Raw genomic sequence first — 20,318 nt, forward strand, 5'->3', positions numbered from 1 at the left:
ACCTAATGTCTCTCATAAAACATCTTGCTCCTACAGACCTCGTGTACATATTCAAAAATTTAGGTCAGATCTATAGTCAAGTTCAAGAGAGTTTGTCTGATCTGACATACCAACTTAGGTCTAATTATTGACCATAACAAGCGATCCCAGACAAAGAGATAGAGATTTGATTCCCAACACATGGTATGGTTTCATATAGATAATGAAACTTAGGTTTTAATAGTGAGTTTTATGGACACAGATCAAACCAAAACTACTGTATAAAAACCACTATATAAAGGGAGGTATCATAAGATACCTTAAATTGCTTTTGCATTATCACATAACGTGTTAAGTCTTCCACTTTTTCTTAAAAAATAGCAAAGAAATATTTTGAGCACAAATTATGGTAATTAAAAAGACACTTTATAACTTTATGACCACATTAAAATCCTAACCATAGATCACGTTATAATCACAACAATTATTCCATCCTAATCAAAACAAAACAAGGCGTGTGTTGTTGTCTGCTTGAAGAAGACTGAGTTATTTGAAATCTGAATTATACTTAGAGGTAATTTAATCTCTTCATTAATGTTCATGTTTCTAGTTTTTTGTGTGTATGTTTAGATTAAACTAGCAATGATTTATTATGTGTATATTTCTTTTTAATTATGTTCTTGTGTCTCTTCGGTGTAATCACACTTTTCTGTTTAACAGTTGAGTTGGTTTGGTATTTATATGTTTTAACATGAAATTCTAACAAAATTGAATTGATTAGGAATGAAATGGCTCATTTTGTTTATTTAGTTGAAATTTTCAAATTTTGTATACAAATTTTTATTTTATCTTAGTTTTTATAAAATTGATTTATATTATTATTGATTTTTAATATATAGAGTATTTAACTTTGATTCCCATTATTATTATTATTATTATTATTATTATTATTATTATTATTATTATTATTATTATTATTATTATTATTATTATTATTATTATTATTATTATTATTATTATTATTATTATTATTATTATTATTATTATTATTATTATTATCATTATTTTTTTTCAAATGATTTAATAGTTCACCTTTTAAAAATAAATTAATAAAATATCCGTTTGCCACCATTACTTTGAACTCGCGCCTTTGCATCCGATATTTTTGTACAACTACTAATTAACCTGGCTTAACAAGATTAATTTTTTGATATTAATGACATATTAAAATTAATTTTTTTTAATATTAGTGACATATTAAAATTATTTTTAAGTTCTCAAAGTACAAATATGGATGATTTGAAGGCTACTGAGCTTAAAATCTGTTTTAAATCAAAGATAATTTCAATTTTTGTTGTTTTCACCACTAGTATTCGGCTCACTAGACCGTCTAATCTGGTTTAGAGGTTAATTTTGACATCAAGTGTTTCCAACCTCCTCCTGATCGAAGTTGTGGGTGATCGAACCGTAGTTCTCCCTATCAAGTCCAATGTCAATCACCACTGAATCAACTTACGGTTGGTTTAGATAGTCTCAACCTTTGGTGAAGCAATTTCTTTAGTATTTATTGCTTCCATAAAACTCAATTGAAAATGCATTAGTAGTATAAAAATTTGACTTTAAAATAACCAAAATTATTAATAGCATAACTTTGACCTAATCCAACACACAAATTTTATTCTAAGAACCTCTAATATATGTTGAACTTCATATTGATCGATTTTTTTGTACATCCAATTCTAAGAAGTTTGCTTCACCTCCTCAACTATTTTCTCTATTCATAGTTTTCTGTTGTGATGGATCTTATTATTCCTTTTTTTTTCATATTATCTAAACACATGCAATCCAAATCACCCTATATCTCAAAACATTAGAATTATCCCCGCCACTTTGACATTCAAATTGATCTAAGTGCACCTCACCATTACGTGTCATTGTCCAACCAACGAAATATCTCGTACCAAATCAAAGAAGTTTTGAATGTAACCAACATTTTGCCTGAAGACACAACCCTATCCTTCTTAAGAAGCCCAAGGTATGTGACAAGGGAGAATGGTTGGAAACTTGGGAGGAGTAATTTTAGGGCCAGTAAAAATGATCTCTGTAGCACCGGAACCAAATGATTTAGATATCTTGTTCGGACATTCTTCCTCTACAAGATTCTTATTCCGACCTTGCTTGTTATTACCGTTAATCGTTGAAACATATCGATCGTTGGACCTTTTACTTTACCTTTTGTCCTGTTCAGGGTGAGCCCGTCTAATCTTGAGTAGTAGGCAAGAGCTTGATGCTTGCGAAGGGCTGTTACGTCATCACTCCACTTGAGTAGAAGTTAGAGCAGGAAGAAAATCCTGAAGCGTGACAACCATCATCCTGGCCTTCTTCCTTAGGAAAAGATGTCGCACGAACGCCTTCGTATTTGTAAAAAAGAGAAAATACAGTTAGCAAACATCAAAGAAATGTCAAAATCAAGTGTAACAACAAATTTCCTCTCCTCACCAAAGAGTTTTTTCCTTTCCAAGGTATCATTCGATCCACTATCGCCAGGGTGTTGATAAGTCCCCTCTCTACATAAAGGGTCCCACATTTGAAGCACCTTTACCTTCTTAAAAAACCAGGCGTTCCGAGAAGGTTATCAGATCCTCCTTCATTATTACCTCTTATGGGGGTTAAATTTTCAGAAGGGACGACATAGTTGTGCGATTCCCAATTAAAATGGCTCAAGACCTAACATTTTCGGATCTTCTCTTTTCACTTGATTGACGTCAAGGAAGAATGGCTAATTTGGGTATATTATGAAGGGAAATCGCGATATAAGACGCATTAGAAAATAATTTTTTTCTTAAGTTGATCCTTACAAATGAGCATGATCAGTGATAAATCGACTACCTCTGGTGGCAATTAACACCTTTGATGCAAAATTAAAAGATCAATTACAAACTTTGAACGAAGAATAATGCCTCTACTCAGTCTACACAAACACAATCCTTCAATCTCAGTGCTTATATTTTGAATGAAGACCTTGATATGGGGGACAGAGAGAGAATATAACTAGAGTTCAAAACCAAATTTCATCAACTCTAAAAGCTTATACATAAGGGTTCTATTTACAAAATTGCTTGTGTTGGCTGCAAGCTAAAAAGTCCACTTAAGTGCATCGTACCTTACAGTGTATTGCATTTCACTTAAGTGCATTGTACCTTCCGGTATTATGTATTCCACTGAAGTTCACCGTACCTTACGGTATTTTACAATTCACTTAAGCACACCGTACCTTACAATGTTATGTAATTTTCTTAAGTACGTTGTACTTTACAATGCTCCTTATTTTACTTATTCATTTGATCTTTTATCAATTTTTCCTTGTGTGTGTGAACCTGTAGGTTCTCATGATATTGACAATTATACTAAATCAAACATTTAATATAATAAACAGTGAGCAATATCTAGCAACACATGACTGTTATCCAAGTCACAAAAATGTCAAGTGATCTAACAAAACCTTTCAGGGATAATGTTTGTTCGTACGACAATCCTTTTTCCCTCATGTCTATATTAAACACAAGGAATAGATTTTGCCACCCTTGTCTAGTTCAACATTGGACCTTTGGACATTTATCCTGTTATGCAGGATGGACAAATTCTATCTAGGTCACTCATGTATCTCGTCATGATATATGGATTAACAACGTTTGATTGACAATAAATTACTCAACACATTTAAGATTCATAGTGGTTTCAGTTCGAAGGGTGGAATACTCCACTTTCACCTTGAGAATAACTTATGAAACTTGCATAAACATTCTAAGTATTAATATCACGGTGGATCAATCCAGAATAAATATTACTCTTAATATTTATACCTATGTGAAAACTTGATAACTCTTTATCTATGACCCATGAGATGTGATCATTAGTCCATCCATATAATAGATTCAATGCTTTAATTTTATTCCACTTCACAATAAATCTAGACTATGGATACTTTAAGAATAATATCCTTATATTTAATGAGATCGCATGATTAAGTCACACTTAATGTTTCATTAAACAGACTAGTTATTCTAGGAACTTTATTATTTTGGAAAAACAAACATAATAAAGAATCACCTTTTACTATGAATAAATAATTCGATACAAGCACCAAAAACTATTGACCTCTAGGGCTTACACCAATATGTTCTCCCTTAGTGACACTGCTGAGTACTGAATGGATCTCAAGAGTTTGAGGAGTTACCATAAGGAAACTATTCTTAAAATTCTTTCAAATATCCATATAAATGCCAAACATCTTGGATGCTTAATTCAGTGTAAGAAACCCTAGCCCACAGTGGGGACCCTTCGAGGTGCATGACACAATAAAGATATTAAAAAATAGATCCATAAAGGACTCTTTGTCTCGGTACTCGCAATAGTACTGGTAAACTTTAAAAATGCACAGGCTACCAGGTGTAGCTGGGAATGGGCAATCTTCATGTGCCTCAACATCCTCTCCTTAAACTTGTGGAATGGAAACCTTAGTTTAAATCGATTAAAGATGCATTCATAGAAGGGGATGGGGAACCCATTAAAAAATTTGTAGATCTTCTTGCTAGTATAAACATGAGAAACCAACCAGTTAAAGGAACGAACCACTTCCACGTGAGTTTCCTCTATTATATCAACATTATCAAAATAAAATACCATCCCCACTAGTTCGGGGTCCACCCAGCAGTACAAGTGAGCGTCTGCCGTCTCTAGTTAACATGCGCGTCCCCATAGAACCATGTCCTCCCCAACTCTCATAAAAAAGGTAGTTCCAGTAAGAAACTACACGGTTGCTCCAAAAGTTAAGGTGATCCCTAATCTTTATATCACTAGGGTCCCGACCATGTGCCACCTTAAAAATAATAGCAAAATAGCAAGCTCTTTGCTCATTTCGAGCCGTTATAGCAACATTTGGATCTGTGTGAGATCTGATAGAGGAAGAAAGAAGGATAACCACCTCCCTTAAATCAAGGTTGACTAAATTCCCCTTTCCATCTTCTTCAGAAGATCCATCAGTACTTCCCTTAGTAAAAGCACTAAGGAGTCCATCACCACTCTCTATCGAACCCTCACTAGACCCATAACAAACACTAAGTACAACAGGATTGGGGTTAAGACAATTAACCTCCAAGGGGTCAGCATTTGAGACATCTAGATTTTCATATATTACCATCAAGTTCATTCATCAAGCTCTAAGGTATATTTTCTATATTTCCATAGTGAAGACAAGAAGGCAAAGCTACAATTGTAAGGAAAATGAACTAGAAATGGTAATAGAGTAAATAAGTGGAATGAAGAAGCAATTGGAATCAAGATAAACTCAAAATGAGGTTGAATCAGGAACCATGGACATAAAAATCGGGAACCATTTTTGTGATGAACCAAGTTGCAACCATGAACCAAAGCTTTATAATATTATGTGGCATAACATATAACTTGTAAATCTCCCCCTAACCATAAGATTACACACACTTTTGGGCCATTCCACTTATGGCATAAAGATATATATATATATCACTTTCATTCTTGTAAAGCTTCTTTAATCACCAACAAGTCTTGCATTGAGCCTCTAACTTGTTCCTTCTAATCACACTCCAACACAAACCCAACAAGCAACACCCTAATATGCAGAAAAGCTTCCCTAAAGTCTTGATTAAAGCTTGCCAAGTACCATGGAAACCATAACTTCAAGATTTCTTCACAAAGAAGCAAAACAAGTCAACTTGAGTTTGAAGCAACCATTTGGTGTGATTTCCCCCTACAAACCACAAATCTTGCCTATAAATAGAAGGCCTTGCCTCTTGAATCAAACACACAAGAAAATCTCAACTTCACTCCCTCACTTGAAATGAACTAGATATGGTACTAGAGTAAAGAAGTAGGGTGAAGAAGCAATTAGAATCAAGATAATCGTCATATTTCACCTCGAGTACTTAGATAACCGTCATATTTCACCTCGAGCGCTTAAGTACACTTGAACACCCTAACATACGAACCTAGAGTCACATGTAAAGAGAAACATGCAAAACGTCTCAATGATGAGACTAAAATTTGATGCACCTGTCTCCAAATCTCTTCCATTTCTCACCACAAGATCCGTACTAAGGAGCCTGACCCAATTCTTTGAAAGGCTTTCCATACACTCGAGTAGTCTACACCACCCTATCAAGAATGTACATCAACAATTTTGATTCTCGAATAGAACAAAGCCGATAATCATTATATAACTTTTTAGTATTATTGATTTTGGATATAAAAGCTCCACCTCCCTAAAAAAATTTAAATTTTCTTTTGTCTCATTTTGCAGAACTCATCCCCCCACTTTTAATTTGAGAACTTCAACTTTGTTTATTCATTATAATTTGGATGATGAATCTTTTCTGCATTGCATTTGAGGTTGTAGAGATTTTAATAACCTATGGCTTTTCCTTGTTTTGTTTCAACTGACAGCTAGCAAAGGGGTGACCATGGATGCTGTTATTTCATTTGCTGGTAAAATTGCTGAACCTGTGGTTGTACCTATTAGACGTCACTCTGGTTACATAGTCTACTACAAGGACAACCTTAAAAAGATGAAAACTGATGTCCAGAATCTAGAGGGTAAAAAACATATTGTGCAACACAAGGTTGAAGAGGCTATAAGGAACGGCGAAGAGATTGAAATTATTGTCCAGAACTGGCTGAACACAGTTGACAACACTGTTGCTGAGGCAAATCAACTTATTGACAGTGAAGGCCATGCAAAAGCTCAATGTTCTATGGGGCACTTTCCAAATCTGTGCACAAGGTATCAGCTGGGTAGCAAGATCAAAAAGATGATACTAGGTATTTCTAAACTAGAAGAAAGAAATTTCGACCAAGTTTCTCACCGTGCTGCTTCTCAAGTCACGGTCACACCGTTCGGTAGAGGTTATGAGGCCCTGGACTCCAGAACATGCATGCTGAATGAGATTATGATGGAATTGAACAATCCTAATATCTTTATTATTGGTGTGTACGGGATGGGTGGCGTGGGCAAGACAACACTAGTGAAACAGTTAGCTTGGCAAGCAAGGAATGATGGGTTATTTGATACTGTTGTTATGGCTACTATAAGTGGTTCGCCGAATCTTGAAAAGATTCATGAACAAATTGCTGATGACTTGGATCTGAAATTTAATAAGACGGTAAAAGAGGGAAGAGCAAGAGAATTACGCGGAAGGATAGGCAAGGAGAAGAGTATTCTGGTTATTCTGGATGACATTTGGGGGAAACTTGATTTGGAAGAATTGGGGATTCCTTTTGGCGACGATCACAAAGGATGTAAGTTGGTGGTAACATCGAGAGATCTTCACGTGTTGACTTGTGAAGTGGGGACTCAGAAAGAATTCAGACTTGATGTTCTACTCGAGGAGGATAGTTGGAAATTGTTTGAGAAAATGGCAGGTGATGTTGTTGTTCAAGAGTTTAATATAAAGCCTATTGCAGTAAAAGTGGCCAAATGTTGTGCTGGTTTGCCGCTTTTGATAGTTACGGTGGCAAAGGCTTTGAGAAAAAAAGACGCCTTTGCGTGGAAGGATGCCTTGAATCAATTAGAGAGATTCGATCAAGGAGGTTTGCTTGATAAAGTTTACTCTACTCTGGAATTGAGTTATAATTGTTTAGAGAGTGAGGAACTGAAGTTGCTATTCTCATTCATCGGTTCATTTGGACTCGATGACATCCACAATGGACAACTGATTATATTTTATTGGGGATTAGGCTTGTTTAGAAACTGTCACACGTTGAGAGACGCAAGAACCAGATACCACAAATTAGTAAACGACCTCAAGGCCTCTTCGTTGTTGCTCGAGTCCAGAGCTGAAGTGATTGGAATTCATGATCATGTACGACATGTGGCTAAATCAATTGCATCCAGGACTCGGCCAACCTATGGCATTCAAAGGTGTAGTAAAGTCGAAGAATGGCCAGAGATGGATCAGCTTCGAAAATACCATCAAATAATTTTGCCTTGGTCTTATATTTACAAGCTTCCTGAGAAGCTGGAGTGCCCAGAGTTGAAGCTACTTCTACTTGAAAATATAGGTGATTATTTGAAAGTCCCTGATAACTTCTTCTCCGGGATGATAGAGTTAAAGGTCATTAGTTTATTCGGAGTGGAGTTTTCTCCTTCTCCACCACTATCTCTTTGTCTCTTGACAAAACTCCAAACACTGGTTCTTGCTGGAAGTTTGTTAGGAGACATATCAATAATTGGAGAGCTGAAAAGTTTGAAGATTCTCAGGCTTGAAAGATCTGATCTTAAAGAACTCCCGAAAGAAATAGGACAACTAACTAATCTTCAATTTCTGAATATAACCAACTGCCCTAGACTGAGATTCATTCCTGCAAATGTTATTTCGAGCTTAACGTGTTTGGAAGAGTTGTACATGGGGAACTGCTTTATCCAATGGGATGTCAAGGGAAGCAAAAATCAAAGCGGCAATGCAAGTCTAGAAGAGCTTAGGAATCTGTCTCATCTAACTGCTTTAGACATAATGATTCAAGATGCTTCGGTTTTGCCAAGGGACTTGCAGGTGTTTGAAAAGCTTGAAAGGTACAACATATTTGTTGGTGATAAGTGGAAATGGTCATTGGCATGGTCTGGAGGTGTTCCTGAATCTTCAAGAGTACTTAAGCTCGAGGACAGTAGGAGTTTAAGCATTCTTTCGGATCGTGGATTTAACTTCTTGTTGAATTCAGCCGAGGACATGTGCCTTGCCAAAATACATTGTGTTGGAAATGTCTTTTACGAACTGAATAGGAAAGGTTTTCCGCAATTAAAGAATTTGTGCATTCAAGACAGTACTGAACTGAAGTACATCACTGACTCGTCCGGGTATGTTCATCCTGATCCGGCTTTACCCAACTTAGAGACTTTGGCTCTTCAAAATCTGATTAATCTGGAAGAAATATGCCACGGGCCAGTTCCAATTCAATCTTTTACCAAACTAAGATCTTTTGAAGTCAAAGGTTGTGACAAGTTGAAGAACCTGTTATGGTATTCCCTTGTTAGCAGCCTTCCTCGACTTAGTGAAATGAAAGTTTCTAATTGCAAAATGATTACCGAAATCATAGCTATGGAAGCATCTGAGGCGGATAACGAAAACGACAGGACCATGTTCCCCAAATTGCATTCTCTTGAACTTGAATGTTTGCCTAGTCTCATAAGTTTATGTTCTGCGCCATTGCCAGCTCATAATAGTCCCATGGCACTATTTGATCAAAAGGTAAAAAACATGTTATAACACATCTACTTCGCTATTTATCTTTTTAAGGCGCAAAATAAGTTCTTCATGAGATTCTTTTTTGTTAACAGGTTGGGATGCCCTGCCTTGAACTATTGAAGCTGTCTAAGATCAATTCTAGGAAACTGTGGGACGACATACTACCGGGTCGTTCTTGCATTCAAAACTTGACGAGTTTGACAATCGACAAATGTGGTATCAGAACGTACGCATTCTCATCCTCAATGGCTAGAGAACTTGTGAAACTGACGTATCTTGGAATTAGTAATTGCCAAATGTTGGAGGAGATATTTGTCTCAGATGAAAACTCAGGTTGTCTTCCTTTATCTCAGCAACCGTTCTCGAATAATGAGGTGAGCACTGTCTCCAACTCTTTAACTATCAACTATTAACTGTTAAAAGGTCTAAGCAATAAGCATATTACCGGTTGTAGGTTATATTTCCAAACTTGGAGACGTTGGAAATCTCCCACATGGAACACTTGAAGTCAATATGGCACAATCAACTAGCTCCAAACTCCTTCTGCAAACTGAAACAGTTGAAAATTAAATTCTGCAGTGAAATATCAATTGTTTTTCCTTCTTGCGTGCTTGAAAAATTACAGAATCTGAAAACAGTGACTGTAACCGATTGTCCTGCTCTAGAAGTTGTATTCGAAACTCAAGGTGGTGGTAGACAAACAAGGTTGGAAATGCATTTGAAAACTCTCAATTTGAAAAATTTACCAATGCTGAAACACATATGGAGTGGGAATCCCAAAGAAAGCTTCAAGTTTCAAAACCTCTGCCTATTGACAGTTATTACATGCAAAAGCCTCAATCATGTTTTCCCCCTTGCTGTTGCCAAAGAGCTTCAGAATCTCCAAAAGCTTTATATAGCAGAATGTGGCATAGAGATGGTTGTGGCACATGATGAAATGGCTGACACAGTTCCGATACTTATCTTCCCTGAATTAACAGATTTGAGTTTTCGAAATTTGACACAACTTCGAAGCTTCTACTGTGGCTTACATACCTTGGATTGTCCCGTTTTAAGACGCGTGGATGTTCTTCATTGTGACAACCTCGTACTTTTCAAGCCAAAGTCTCTAAATTGCCAAGACATTGTCCCAGTTGATGTACTACCCCTTCTCTCAATTGAAAAGGTTCTATCTCAATACTCTAAATCACCAAAAATACCGTTTTTAATAGATATGTGTCGTGTTGCTTGTTATTTTTCCTTGAAAAAGTAAACAAAACGCGAGTGTTAGTTTCTTTCCGTGTTTTCATTAAGTTTGTATGAGTATGTCTGGAAAACATACCTATTAGCTTGAATCTGATTACTTGTGTGATTGTGTTTCATAGGTTGCGCCCAACGCAAGCGAGCTTATTCTGAACATCAAAGATGTCACTATGTTATGCAATGGTCAACTTAATGATGAGCATATCTACACAGTAACAGCTCTTCGCCTACGATGTTTTCATGACGAGTCTGACAAATTTCCAGCCGGTTTCCTCCAAAGGTTTATCAATCTCAAAAAGCTTTATGTGACATGTAGTTCCTTCACAGATATTTTATCACGTGACAACCACGGGTTTATATGGCAAGAGAAATCTGAGGTGCAACCAGTTATTCAACGTATCGAAACTTTGTGTTTAGTTAAATGCTCTAGACTGAAGGAAGTAGTTCCATCCTCAATGCTGTTTGAGAGTTTAGAGCAGTTGGAGGTGGGGAACTGTGCTGGATTGGAAAATATTTTGAAATCATCAACAGTTGCTAATTTACCAAAACTTTGGAAATTATGCATAGATGGTTGTGTTAAGATTGAAGAAATAGTTGCAAGTGAAGATGAAAACGATGCGTCTGAGCTAGCTTTGAAATTGCGGTATCTGCGATTAACAAACTTACCAAGGCTAAGCAGTTTTTGCAAGGGAAAACATGACTTCAAATTTCCTCGACTGATGACATTATATGTTATAAATTGTCCCGTGATGGAAACTTTCTCACACGGAATGTTGAACGCGCCACAGCTCTTAGAAGTACGTGTAACGCCGCAAGCTGAATGGGAATGGAATGGTGACCTTAACACTACAATAAAAAAAATTGCAGCGAAAAGGGTAATGTGAAAGGTGTATGTTAGCATATGATCAAAATGTCAACACTGGAGTATAGAAATTTCAAGATTTCACACAACACACATGAGGAAAATCATAAATGTTATTTGAACACCAAATCAAACATCTACACTGTATATTGATACGATTTTTGAATTTTTTAATATTAATTTCTCTCTACTTTCATAAGTGTAATTATGATGTTAACAAGGCCTTTTATAGGCTGAGAACCATTAATCATGACATAATTTTGAAATTACAAGCTTTTAACATAAAATGAAACAGCTGAGGAGTCAGAAAAAATTGTCAGAGAAACATAATTCTAAACTACGTTGGGGCCATTATGATCGTAGTGGCCATTACTGTCAGGTCGTAATACCTTCAGCCTTGTGCTGTGAAAGTCAATTTTAGAAAGGGTGCACCAGGGGCCATTACGGCCGTAACGGTCCCTGGTCTTTGCTATTTGCTCTGCTTCCTTACGCTGTCTTCGCGCTGTTTTATTCGGTTCAACTCCTATTCACTCGATCACATTCAAAACTTATAAAAAGCAAAGAAAACACGAAAACATGAGTGTAAACACATGAAAAGTAAACGATAAATGATAAATTCAAATGTTTAGAAACAATAGAACTTCAGCTTATCAATGACGGTTAGAATCGCCCCGAGTGATCCAAATGGGATAACAGAGAATTGTTGGATGTATCTCAATGATGGAGACGAGAACAGTGGCGTGCTCTAGTGTATTGCTCTACAGTGGAGATACACATGTTCTATAGTCAATGAAGGGCTTTGTCTAAATTGAACAATGTAAGAGACAATTCAGAAATAGGCTTCACAATAAATTTGAATTATTGCATATTTTGAGTTGGTCGTTTTCTATGTATACCAACTAATTTCTAATCAGTACGTCGCATTAGAACTTTTGAAATTTAACACGAAAACTCTTTCTTTTACATGGTGAACACATATTTCTTTTGTACTTGCAAGATACTTCTAGGTAGTTGTTCCTGCAAGACAACTATTTTCTTAAATAAGCTGATCCAAGATATGTTTAATGCTTGATATATACACTAGTATACACTAATAGCACTTCTATGGTTAGTACTAATAACTACTGTAGTTAAGCTTCAAGTCAGAACCCACAATAATACAACCACTGCATCCCTTTATCTATAGTCAATATTATTGCTTTTATCTCTTCAATATTCATGTGTGATTGATCCCCTGCAAGAAACAGATGAACCTTATCTTTAATACTAATCCAACTACAACCTGGACTTTTTTTTATTCCTTTTAAATCCTTGCTCTTTCTTACTAACTCACCCTCAATCTTTTGTCCAGAAGCAGAATACATGTTAGATAATACCACGTAAGGCGTCGCATTTGCAGGCTCCAGCTCGGTAATATGTTGAGCCGCAAGCTTAGCAAGGTCAAGACGTAGGTGAGCCTTGCTTGCAGCAAGAAGAGCCCCCCACACACCGGAATGAGGCTTTAATGGCATTGAACGGATTAAATTAAAAGCTTCATCAAGCAAGCCAGCACGGCCAAGTAGATCAACCATGCAAGCGTAATGATCAGCTTCTGGCTCAATTCGGTAACGAGATTTCATGGTGTTAAATAAATTTCGTCCTTCTTCAATCAGTCCTGCATGAGTACAAGCTGAAAGAACCGCAAGGAAAGTAACACGGTTGGGTTCAAGGCCTTCACTCTGCATTCTTTTATACATATTGAGAGCTTCTTCGCCAAAGCCATTTTGTGCAAAGCCGTTGATGAGTGAGTTATAAGAGACAACATTTGGTTCATCGACGTCTATGAAGATCTTGTAGGCATCGGTTACGTTTCCACACTTGGCATAGAATGATATAAGAGAATTTTGTATCGAAAGATCATGTTCCAAGTTCATCTTCAGAACATGGGAATGAATCTGAAGCCCTTCATTCAGTGCCACCAAAGCAGCCGAAGAAGCAAAAACACTGCTAATAGTTACAGGATTTGGCCTGCACCCTTCCCGATTCATCCGGACATACCAACGCAAAGCCTCCTCGTACTCCTCATTACTCACAAAACCAGATATAATAACTGTCCATACAAAATCATCTTTCTCTTTCAACATATTAAACAGTTCAATGGCCTTTTCAATTCTTCCATCCATTGCAAACCCCCTGATCATGGCAGTCCAAGAAATCAAATCCTTCTCTGGCATCCTCTCAAAAACCCCATAGGCTGCATCCACTTCATTGTTATGAACATATCCAGATATCAAGGAATTCCATGCAACTAACTCTTTATTAGCGATAGCACAAAACATCTTCTTTGACATGTCGGTGCAACCAAACAAGGAATACATAGTAATAATAGAATTACTCAAAACACCATCAAACTCAAATCCCAACCTTGAAACAAGTCCATGAATCTGCATTCCCTCTTTCACCCCGCCACAATTTCCACACCCTTTAATCATTATAGTCATGGTAGTTGAATTAACCTCCACAACACCTTCCCTTCTCATATCCAAAAACAAACAAAACCCATTTTCAAACAAACCTTTCTCCATATACCCATCAATCATTGCACTCCAAGAAACCACATTTCTCTCCGGCATTCTATCAAACAAAATCCTAGCATAACCAACCTTCCCATCTCTACACAAACCACCAACGACAGCACTCCAAGAAACCACATCCCTCTCACTCTCCCTCACATTCTCAAAAACCCTCAAAGCTTCATTAATTTCACCCATTTTCAAATACCCATTTATCAAAGCATTGGAACAAACCGGGTCACGAAACTCACGTGGAGCTTCAAGGTAGAGTTTTTCAGCCAAATCAAACTTCCTTGCCTTAACAAAACCCGTTATCATAGCAGCATATGACACCGCATTTCGGTCGCGAATCGTGGCGAAAAGCTCATAAGCTTTGGCGACATTACACCCATTATGAATGTAAGCAGAGACCATAGCGTTATAAGAAGCTGTTGTTCGTTCAGGCATTTCGTCGAACAGTTTGCGGGCGTTTGCAATTTGACCATTTTTGGCATAAACAGTAAGCATGGCTGTCCAAGTGACAGTGTTTTTACGAGACATTCTGTAGAATATTGTTTCTGCTGCTTTAACGTTGCCGTTTCGACCATTTTCTGAAATCTTGATGTTGCAGTGTGTGACAAAGTTGGTAGCTTTTGCAGGGTTGGTTTGGTTTAGAGCAAAGTTTGTGGTGTGTGTGAGGTTTGATTTGGCATTGGTGATTCGTTGGTGGATGTTTCTGGCGTATTGTTTCATAGTTCTATGGACTTAGAAATCATCTTCCATTGGCGCTGTCCGTTCCTTTACAAAAAATGTTTTTGCTAGCAAAGTAAACTAAACCACCACATTGGTTTGTATGTGAAAGGTACTTTCAAAAATGTTTCTAACCTTTTCAATTTAGTTCATGTATGTATGTATGTGTTTTTTTAATTTGGTTATTATGTTAATCTATCTAACTTAATCCATCATTCAATTATGGTTCTCTCTCTAAACTTATTTTGACTTTTCCTTCCCTTTTACCTTAGGGTTTTTGGCAACTCCATTTCTAGATTTTTTGGTTCTAACCCACTCAATTGTTGGTTATATTTCTTTTTAGCGTATTTTCTCATCGTGTTTTACTATCGATCATGAAAAAGTCAAAGAATATTCTGCTTACGAAAGAAGAAAAAAAGAAGAATTATGGCGGCGACGGGAGAGATTCGTGGAGAGGAAATCTTTCAAAGAAACCTAGTTGGGAGACTATGGACGAAGAATAGCTTCAACTCGAGAGCTTTTATAAGCACTATAATGGGAGCATGGAGACTGAAAAATCAGGGGGAAACCCAGGAGTTGAACATAAATCTTTTCCTCTTATGGTTTGCGTCAAAGCGAGACTTGGAATCAGTGATTTGAAATGGGCCATGGGCTTTTGACATAAATCTTCTAGTGCTAGATAGGGTTTCTAGCGAAGAATAATCGTCGAATCTGAACATGCATTATGGGGTTTTTTGGGTTAGAATCCACGATCTTCCATTGATGTTAAGATCAAAGACGACAATGAAGAAAATGAGTATTATATTGGGTATGTTTGAGGAGATGGATACGAAAGAGGCGCGTCATAATGGGAGATTTCTAAGAATCAAGGTTATGTTGGATATGAATAACCCTCTGAAAAGAGGATAAGTGGTTAGATTCAAGAACAAAAACCATATAGTGTTCTTCAAATACAAAAGACTTCTACTTTTTGTTGCGTCCATGAGAAGATTGGTCATCAACTGAAGGATTACGGGGTTCTGGGGGACTTAACTGAAGAAGTCTATGAAGAATTGGATGAACAGGAATTATCATACGGAATGTGGCTTAGAGCACCACCTCTTCCAAAAAAATTCTAAGAACAAAGGTCAAAGGAGGCTAGTTCGGGTACACGCAGCAAGAGTTTGTTCCAAGTTTCTTCTAGCCATAACAGGTATGATCCCAAAGGCAAGGAGAAATAAGGAGAATTTGAGGTCCTGCAGAAAGCAGGAACTAAAATAGCAAAGAGAATCAAGGTCTGCATATCGTTGTTAACAATGAGAAAATTTTGGAGATAGAAACTATGGCAGAATCCTTTAAAGCGGTGGTCATTTTGGGGGGAGCAAGGTAGGGATACAATAACAAAATGGAAATAACACCAATAAAAATAAATGGAGCAGAAAGAAAACAAGGCGGAAAATTGGCCAGGATCTTCCTCTTGTGAATGAAGCAAAAATGGAAAGCGTTAACTAGTAGAAGTTCTAATAACGGAGAGGTCACTTGAATACTTAGGAAAATGAAACAAGAAGAGGAAATAATCTTGTGTAGGGGGTAGGTAAAATTCAAGAAGTAGATGTGGTTTTGGAAAACCAATACTGCCTATACCAATGAAAATGCCTAGTTGGAACTATAGGGGGTTGGGGAATCTCGTGCAGTTCGAGCCTTGCAAAGGCTCATTCGTCTAGAAAACCCCAACATGGTTTTTTAATGAAAAACCTCTTAAAAGTTCAAGTATTACAGAGAATAAAAGTCAAATATGATTTTGAGTGTTGTCACACGATGAATTGTAGAGGATCATGCAAATATAAGGTGGGAGGACTAGCTTTACTATGGAATGAAGAGTTGCCGGTGTCTATTTCCAATCTTGATCAACCATATGAGTGAATCATTTAAAGACAAAGAGGATGGCCAATTGTGGAGTTTTGCAGGAATTTATGGTTTCCCAAAAGAACAACACAAAAGGCAAACATGGAGTCTTATTCAAATTATCATGAAAGAGGAAGGGGATAAATGGTTGTGCTTCGGCAACTTCAATGATATCCTACCCGAGAATGAGAAACAAGGGGGAAATAGTTAAACGTCAAGTTAATATCTTTGGGGTAGACAAGCTTTTGATTCCTGTGGATTGTGGGACCTGAGATTAAAATGATACCTGTTTACATGGTCCAACAAAAGATCAAAGAGGCTAACATTCAGTATAGATTGGATAGAGCTTTGACAACTACAAGTTTCATTAAAAGATTCTCACCTCTCAGGGTACTTCATCTTTCAAGATTTGGATCAGATCTAGCATTATTAAGGATTGATTTGGAGATAAATTAGGAAAATAATAACAGATGATACAAGCACCTATTTCAATTCTAAGAGGCGTCGACAAAGGACGACAGATGTGAAAACATGGTTAGACAATGTTGGAATAACACAAATATTGGGAGATGCCTTCAAAGAGTACAGGTCTGAAGTGATCAATAAAAAGATAATTCGAATTGAAGAGAAGCTGAAGGATAAGGAAAGATGATCTCATAGCCAAGAAGGGATCCGAACGTACAAAGCTCTTAACAACCAACACATAAGCCCATAAAGGAATCCTAGCTCTCCTAAGGACTTCATGCCTATAAGCCTTTGTAAAGTGATCATGAAGATGGTAACAAAGACATTTGCCAACAAATCCAAACTCATCTTGCATGATATCATTAATGAAGAGCAGAACATGTTTGTAAAAGATATACTTATAACGAATATTGTGCTTGTGACTCTTGAATGTTTCCACTGTATGAAAAATAAAACCAAAGGGAAAAGAGGTGTGATGACCCTTAAACTCAATATGTCTAAAGCTTATGATAGAATCAAGTGATATTTTGTTGAAGGAACGATGAAGGTGATGAGGCTGGTAAAGAAGTATTGATTAAGTCGGTAGCTTAAGCCATACCCACATGGCATAGATAAAGATGCTCTAATGTGTGAAATTATCGACCAAGACATGTGTTGTTGGAAAAAGGACCTCTTAATTTCTTGTACAGAGGTCTCTCAATTCACCGGTATCCCTCTTTCTTTGAGGAAACTGGAAGACAAAATGATAAGGAATAACAAAAAAAGACGAGGAATGCTCTATAAAATGCCTACCACATGCTTGGAATCAAAGGGAATGCAGCTAAACCTGGACACTCATTCCCTCACCAAAAGAATTTGTGGAAAAATATTTGGTGAACTTCACTTTATAATAGAATTATAAATATCCTATGGAGGCTTGGGAAGAATATATCCCCATTGGATCAAATATGGTGAAGAAAGGGATCAAGATCACCCATGATTGTCCTCTATGCCACTTTAGCCTTCGGTCAACTCAACATCTATTCTTGAATTGTGATGTCTCAAAAACGGTATGGTTCTCCTCCGACCTTGGCATGTGTATCCCTCCTGCCATTGATTTTCTTGACTAGTTGGGCAATTTTCTAACTGAGACAGATCCTTTTTCCATTCAACTATTTTGTGTCACTATATGGTGTATTTGGTCAAAGCCCTTTTTAATAAGGAAGATTTTGATTCGTAAGCCGTTGCGGAGAACATATTTAAGTGGGTACATGAATTTAATACTTTCAATCCTAAACTGAGAGTGAGGAAGAAACTGGTGTTGACTGGTGCTTTGAAACCCAAGGTCAAAGGTTTCAATGTGATCCAAGTGGATACATGTTGCTTCCATGATGGAACTATTACCATGGGTTATGTGATGATGTCACATGAGAAGGTTATTATATTGTCAACTACCAAGCAAGAGGTAATGGCAACTGATCCATCAATTGTTAAAGCATTGGCTATCAGGTGGGCTCTACAGATGGTGGTTGATTTCAAGATGGATTATATCCTGATCCAATCTGATGAATTATCGATTGTTGACTATTTAAACCTTGTATCAATTTTAATTGTTTTAGAACCAATTATGTTGGATTGATTGTTGCTTTTGGAAATTCTGGAACTTACAACATATGTCCAAACAGATGTCTTAACAACACACAATGTCAAGACAGATGTTATAACATCTGCTGACTTATAGCACAATTATAAAACTGAAAACTTAATGCAGAAAGATAAAGAACACAATAAATGTTAACCCAGTTCAGTGCAAACAACACCGAATATGGGGGCTACCAATCCAGGAAGAAAGTCCACTATTAACAGTATTAGTTCAAAGCTAAACACCCTCGTTTACAACTTATCGCTTAATCACTACCCATCGCTACTTCTGCCTAGAAGTTGACATCTAGACCTGCGAAATCGTCATCCCACTTCCAATCATTGTAGTGATAAAACAATCACAGACCCTACGACCAAGGGAACCCAAATATAAAGATTACACTTTCCAATAAATAAAATACTCAGTTAACCACCCTAACTAAGAACAATACTTGACCTTGCTTAAAAGCTTTGATCAAGAACAACACTCAACTTTTTTGCTTAAAAGCTTCAAGAGTGAGAACACACGTCCACCTCAATGTATTAGAAGATACATGAGTGACACAAAAGAACATAAAACATCAAGAACTTGTGGAACTCCCAAAACAACAACCCTTATTGCACCCACGGTTTCCCTTGTGTGAATGCTTCGCAAACTAGGTTTCCCAAGTTCATTTTTATAGATACTTGCAGAATGGGCTTAGACTTTAACCTGAATCCAATCTCCTATTTTCTGAAAACAACTCCAAGATCTTTTCACAAATTAGGTACAAATAAAATAAAATCTTATATTTTCCAAAACAAATCTCAAGGATTCTTTTTCTAAAAACAGAGACTAATATGCATTTGTCCCAATCATCCTTGATTGCCTGCGCTTATAATGATTATCTGATATTCTAGATTCTCATATTTTTCAACCAAATCTTTCAAGGTTTCAAAACCAGTCTAAACTGTCAGGTTTTTCTGATGTAGAATGTCACAACATCTGGCAAAACATTTGTTAAAACACATAACGGTCGAACCTGTTATGACAGCAGAACAGGATGTTAAAACATCTTGTTCAACATCAGTTAAGTGCCATGTTTTAGCAAAATTATGCCAATACAAAAACCGTGGAACAACACTTTTTAAAAGTTTTCAAGACTTTTCTATCTTGTACCTTAATAGGTCTCAAAACCTAAATGCCCACCATTTGGTTGGCCTTGGTCAAGGGTAGGCTCTAATATGTGGGTGGGTGTGCAAGATATTTTTTAGTATCTGACTTATTTGGATGCTTAATATTGTCGTCAAAAAGTCATATGGCAAGTAACTTGTTTTTTCCTCTTTTTCCCTGATATTTTTTTGAATTATTTTAATATGGAGCCTTCTCTTTGGTGTCCCTATTTATTTTCTCCACATTACTCTCTTAGGCTATGTTTGGGAGTTTGGAGGGGAGGGGAGGGGAAGGCTTCCAAAAATGAAATTTTAAAAAAATATAGGTAAATATTTGACATTTTTTGAAAAAATGATTTTGTTTAGAATGATAAAAGAGTTCTTATTATTACTAAATTTTTAATTTTCAGAATACTATAACAACCTAAAAGATATTTGGAAAATTTATGTAAGCCCTTCAAAACCCTCCAAAACCCTCTTTCAATACAATTTTATGGGGTTTTTGGTGTTATGAATAAAATCAAATCCTCCAAAACCCTCCAACCCAAAATCTTTTTATCC

The 20,318-nt window shown here is 36.6% G+C and overlaps 2 protein-coding genes across 2 annotated transcripts; one reads left to right on the plus strand and one right to left on the minus strand.

Moving 5' to 3' along the window:
* The first annotated feature begins 427 nt into the window (after positions 1 to 427).
* On the plus strand, positions 428 to 11,377 carry LOC131594575 (probable disease resistance protein At4g27220). Its single transcript, XM_058866745.1, has 5 exons — positions 428 to 553; positions 6,457 to 9,254; positions 9,344 to 9,625; positions 9,706 to 10,416; positions 10,616 to 11,377. The coding sequence occupies exons 2-5, from the start codon at positions 6,474 to 6,476 to the stop codon at positions 11,375 to 11,377; spliced, it is 4,536 nt and encodes a 1,511-aa protein (XP_058722728.1). The 5' UTR covers positions 428 to 553; positions 6,457 to 6,473.
* Positions 11,378 to 11,692: 315 nt separating this feature from the next.
* On the minus strand, positions 11,693 to 14,757 carry LOC131594576 (pentatricopeptide repeat-containing protein At1g53600, mitochondrial). Its single transcript, XM_058866746.1, has one exon. It carries the CDS (start codon positions 14,637 to 14,639, stop codon positions 12,498 to 12,500), a length of 2,142 nt encoding a protein of 713 aa, XP_058722729.1. The 5' UTR covers positions 14,640 to 14,757; the 3' UTR covers positions 11,693 to 12,497.
* Between the last annotated feature and the right edge of the window lie 5,561 nt (positions 14,758 to 20,318).

Source organism: Vicia villosa, linkage group LG4, assembly GCF_029867415.1.
Source record: "Vicia villosa cultivar HV-30 ecotype Madison, WI linkage group LG4, Vvil1.0, whole genome shotgun sequence".
Lineage (NCBI taxonomy): Eukaryota > Viridiplantae > Streptophyta > Magnoliopsida > Fabales > Fabaceae > Vicia > Vicia villosa.

What these genes read in the sequence shown, in the direction of transcription:
- LOC131594575 (XM_058866745.1), top strand. Translation starts at nt 6,474, where the DNA reads ATGGATGCTGTTATTTCATTTGCTGGTAAAATTGCTGAACCTGTGGTT. An exon ending in TGGCACTATTTGATCAAAAG is followed by an intron (nt 9,255 to 9,343) that starts GTAAAAAACATG and finishes TTTTGTTAACAG; the next exon opens with GTTGGGATGCCCTGCCTTGA. An exon ending in CCCTTCTCTCAATTGAAAAG is followed by an intron (nt 10,417 to 10,615) that starts GTTCTATCTCAA and finishes TGTGTTTCATAG; the next exon opens with GTTGCGCCCAACGCAAGCGA.
- LOC131594576 (XM_058866746.1), bottom strand. Translation starts at nt 14,639, where the DNA reads ATGAAACAATACGCCAGAAACATCCACCAACGAATCACCAATGCCAAA.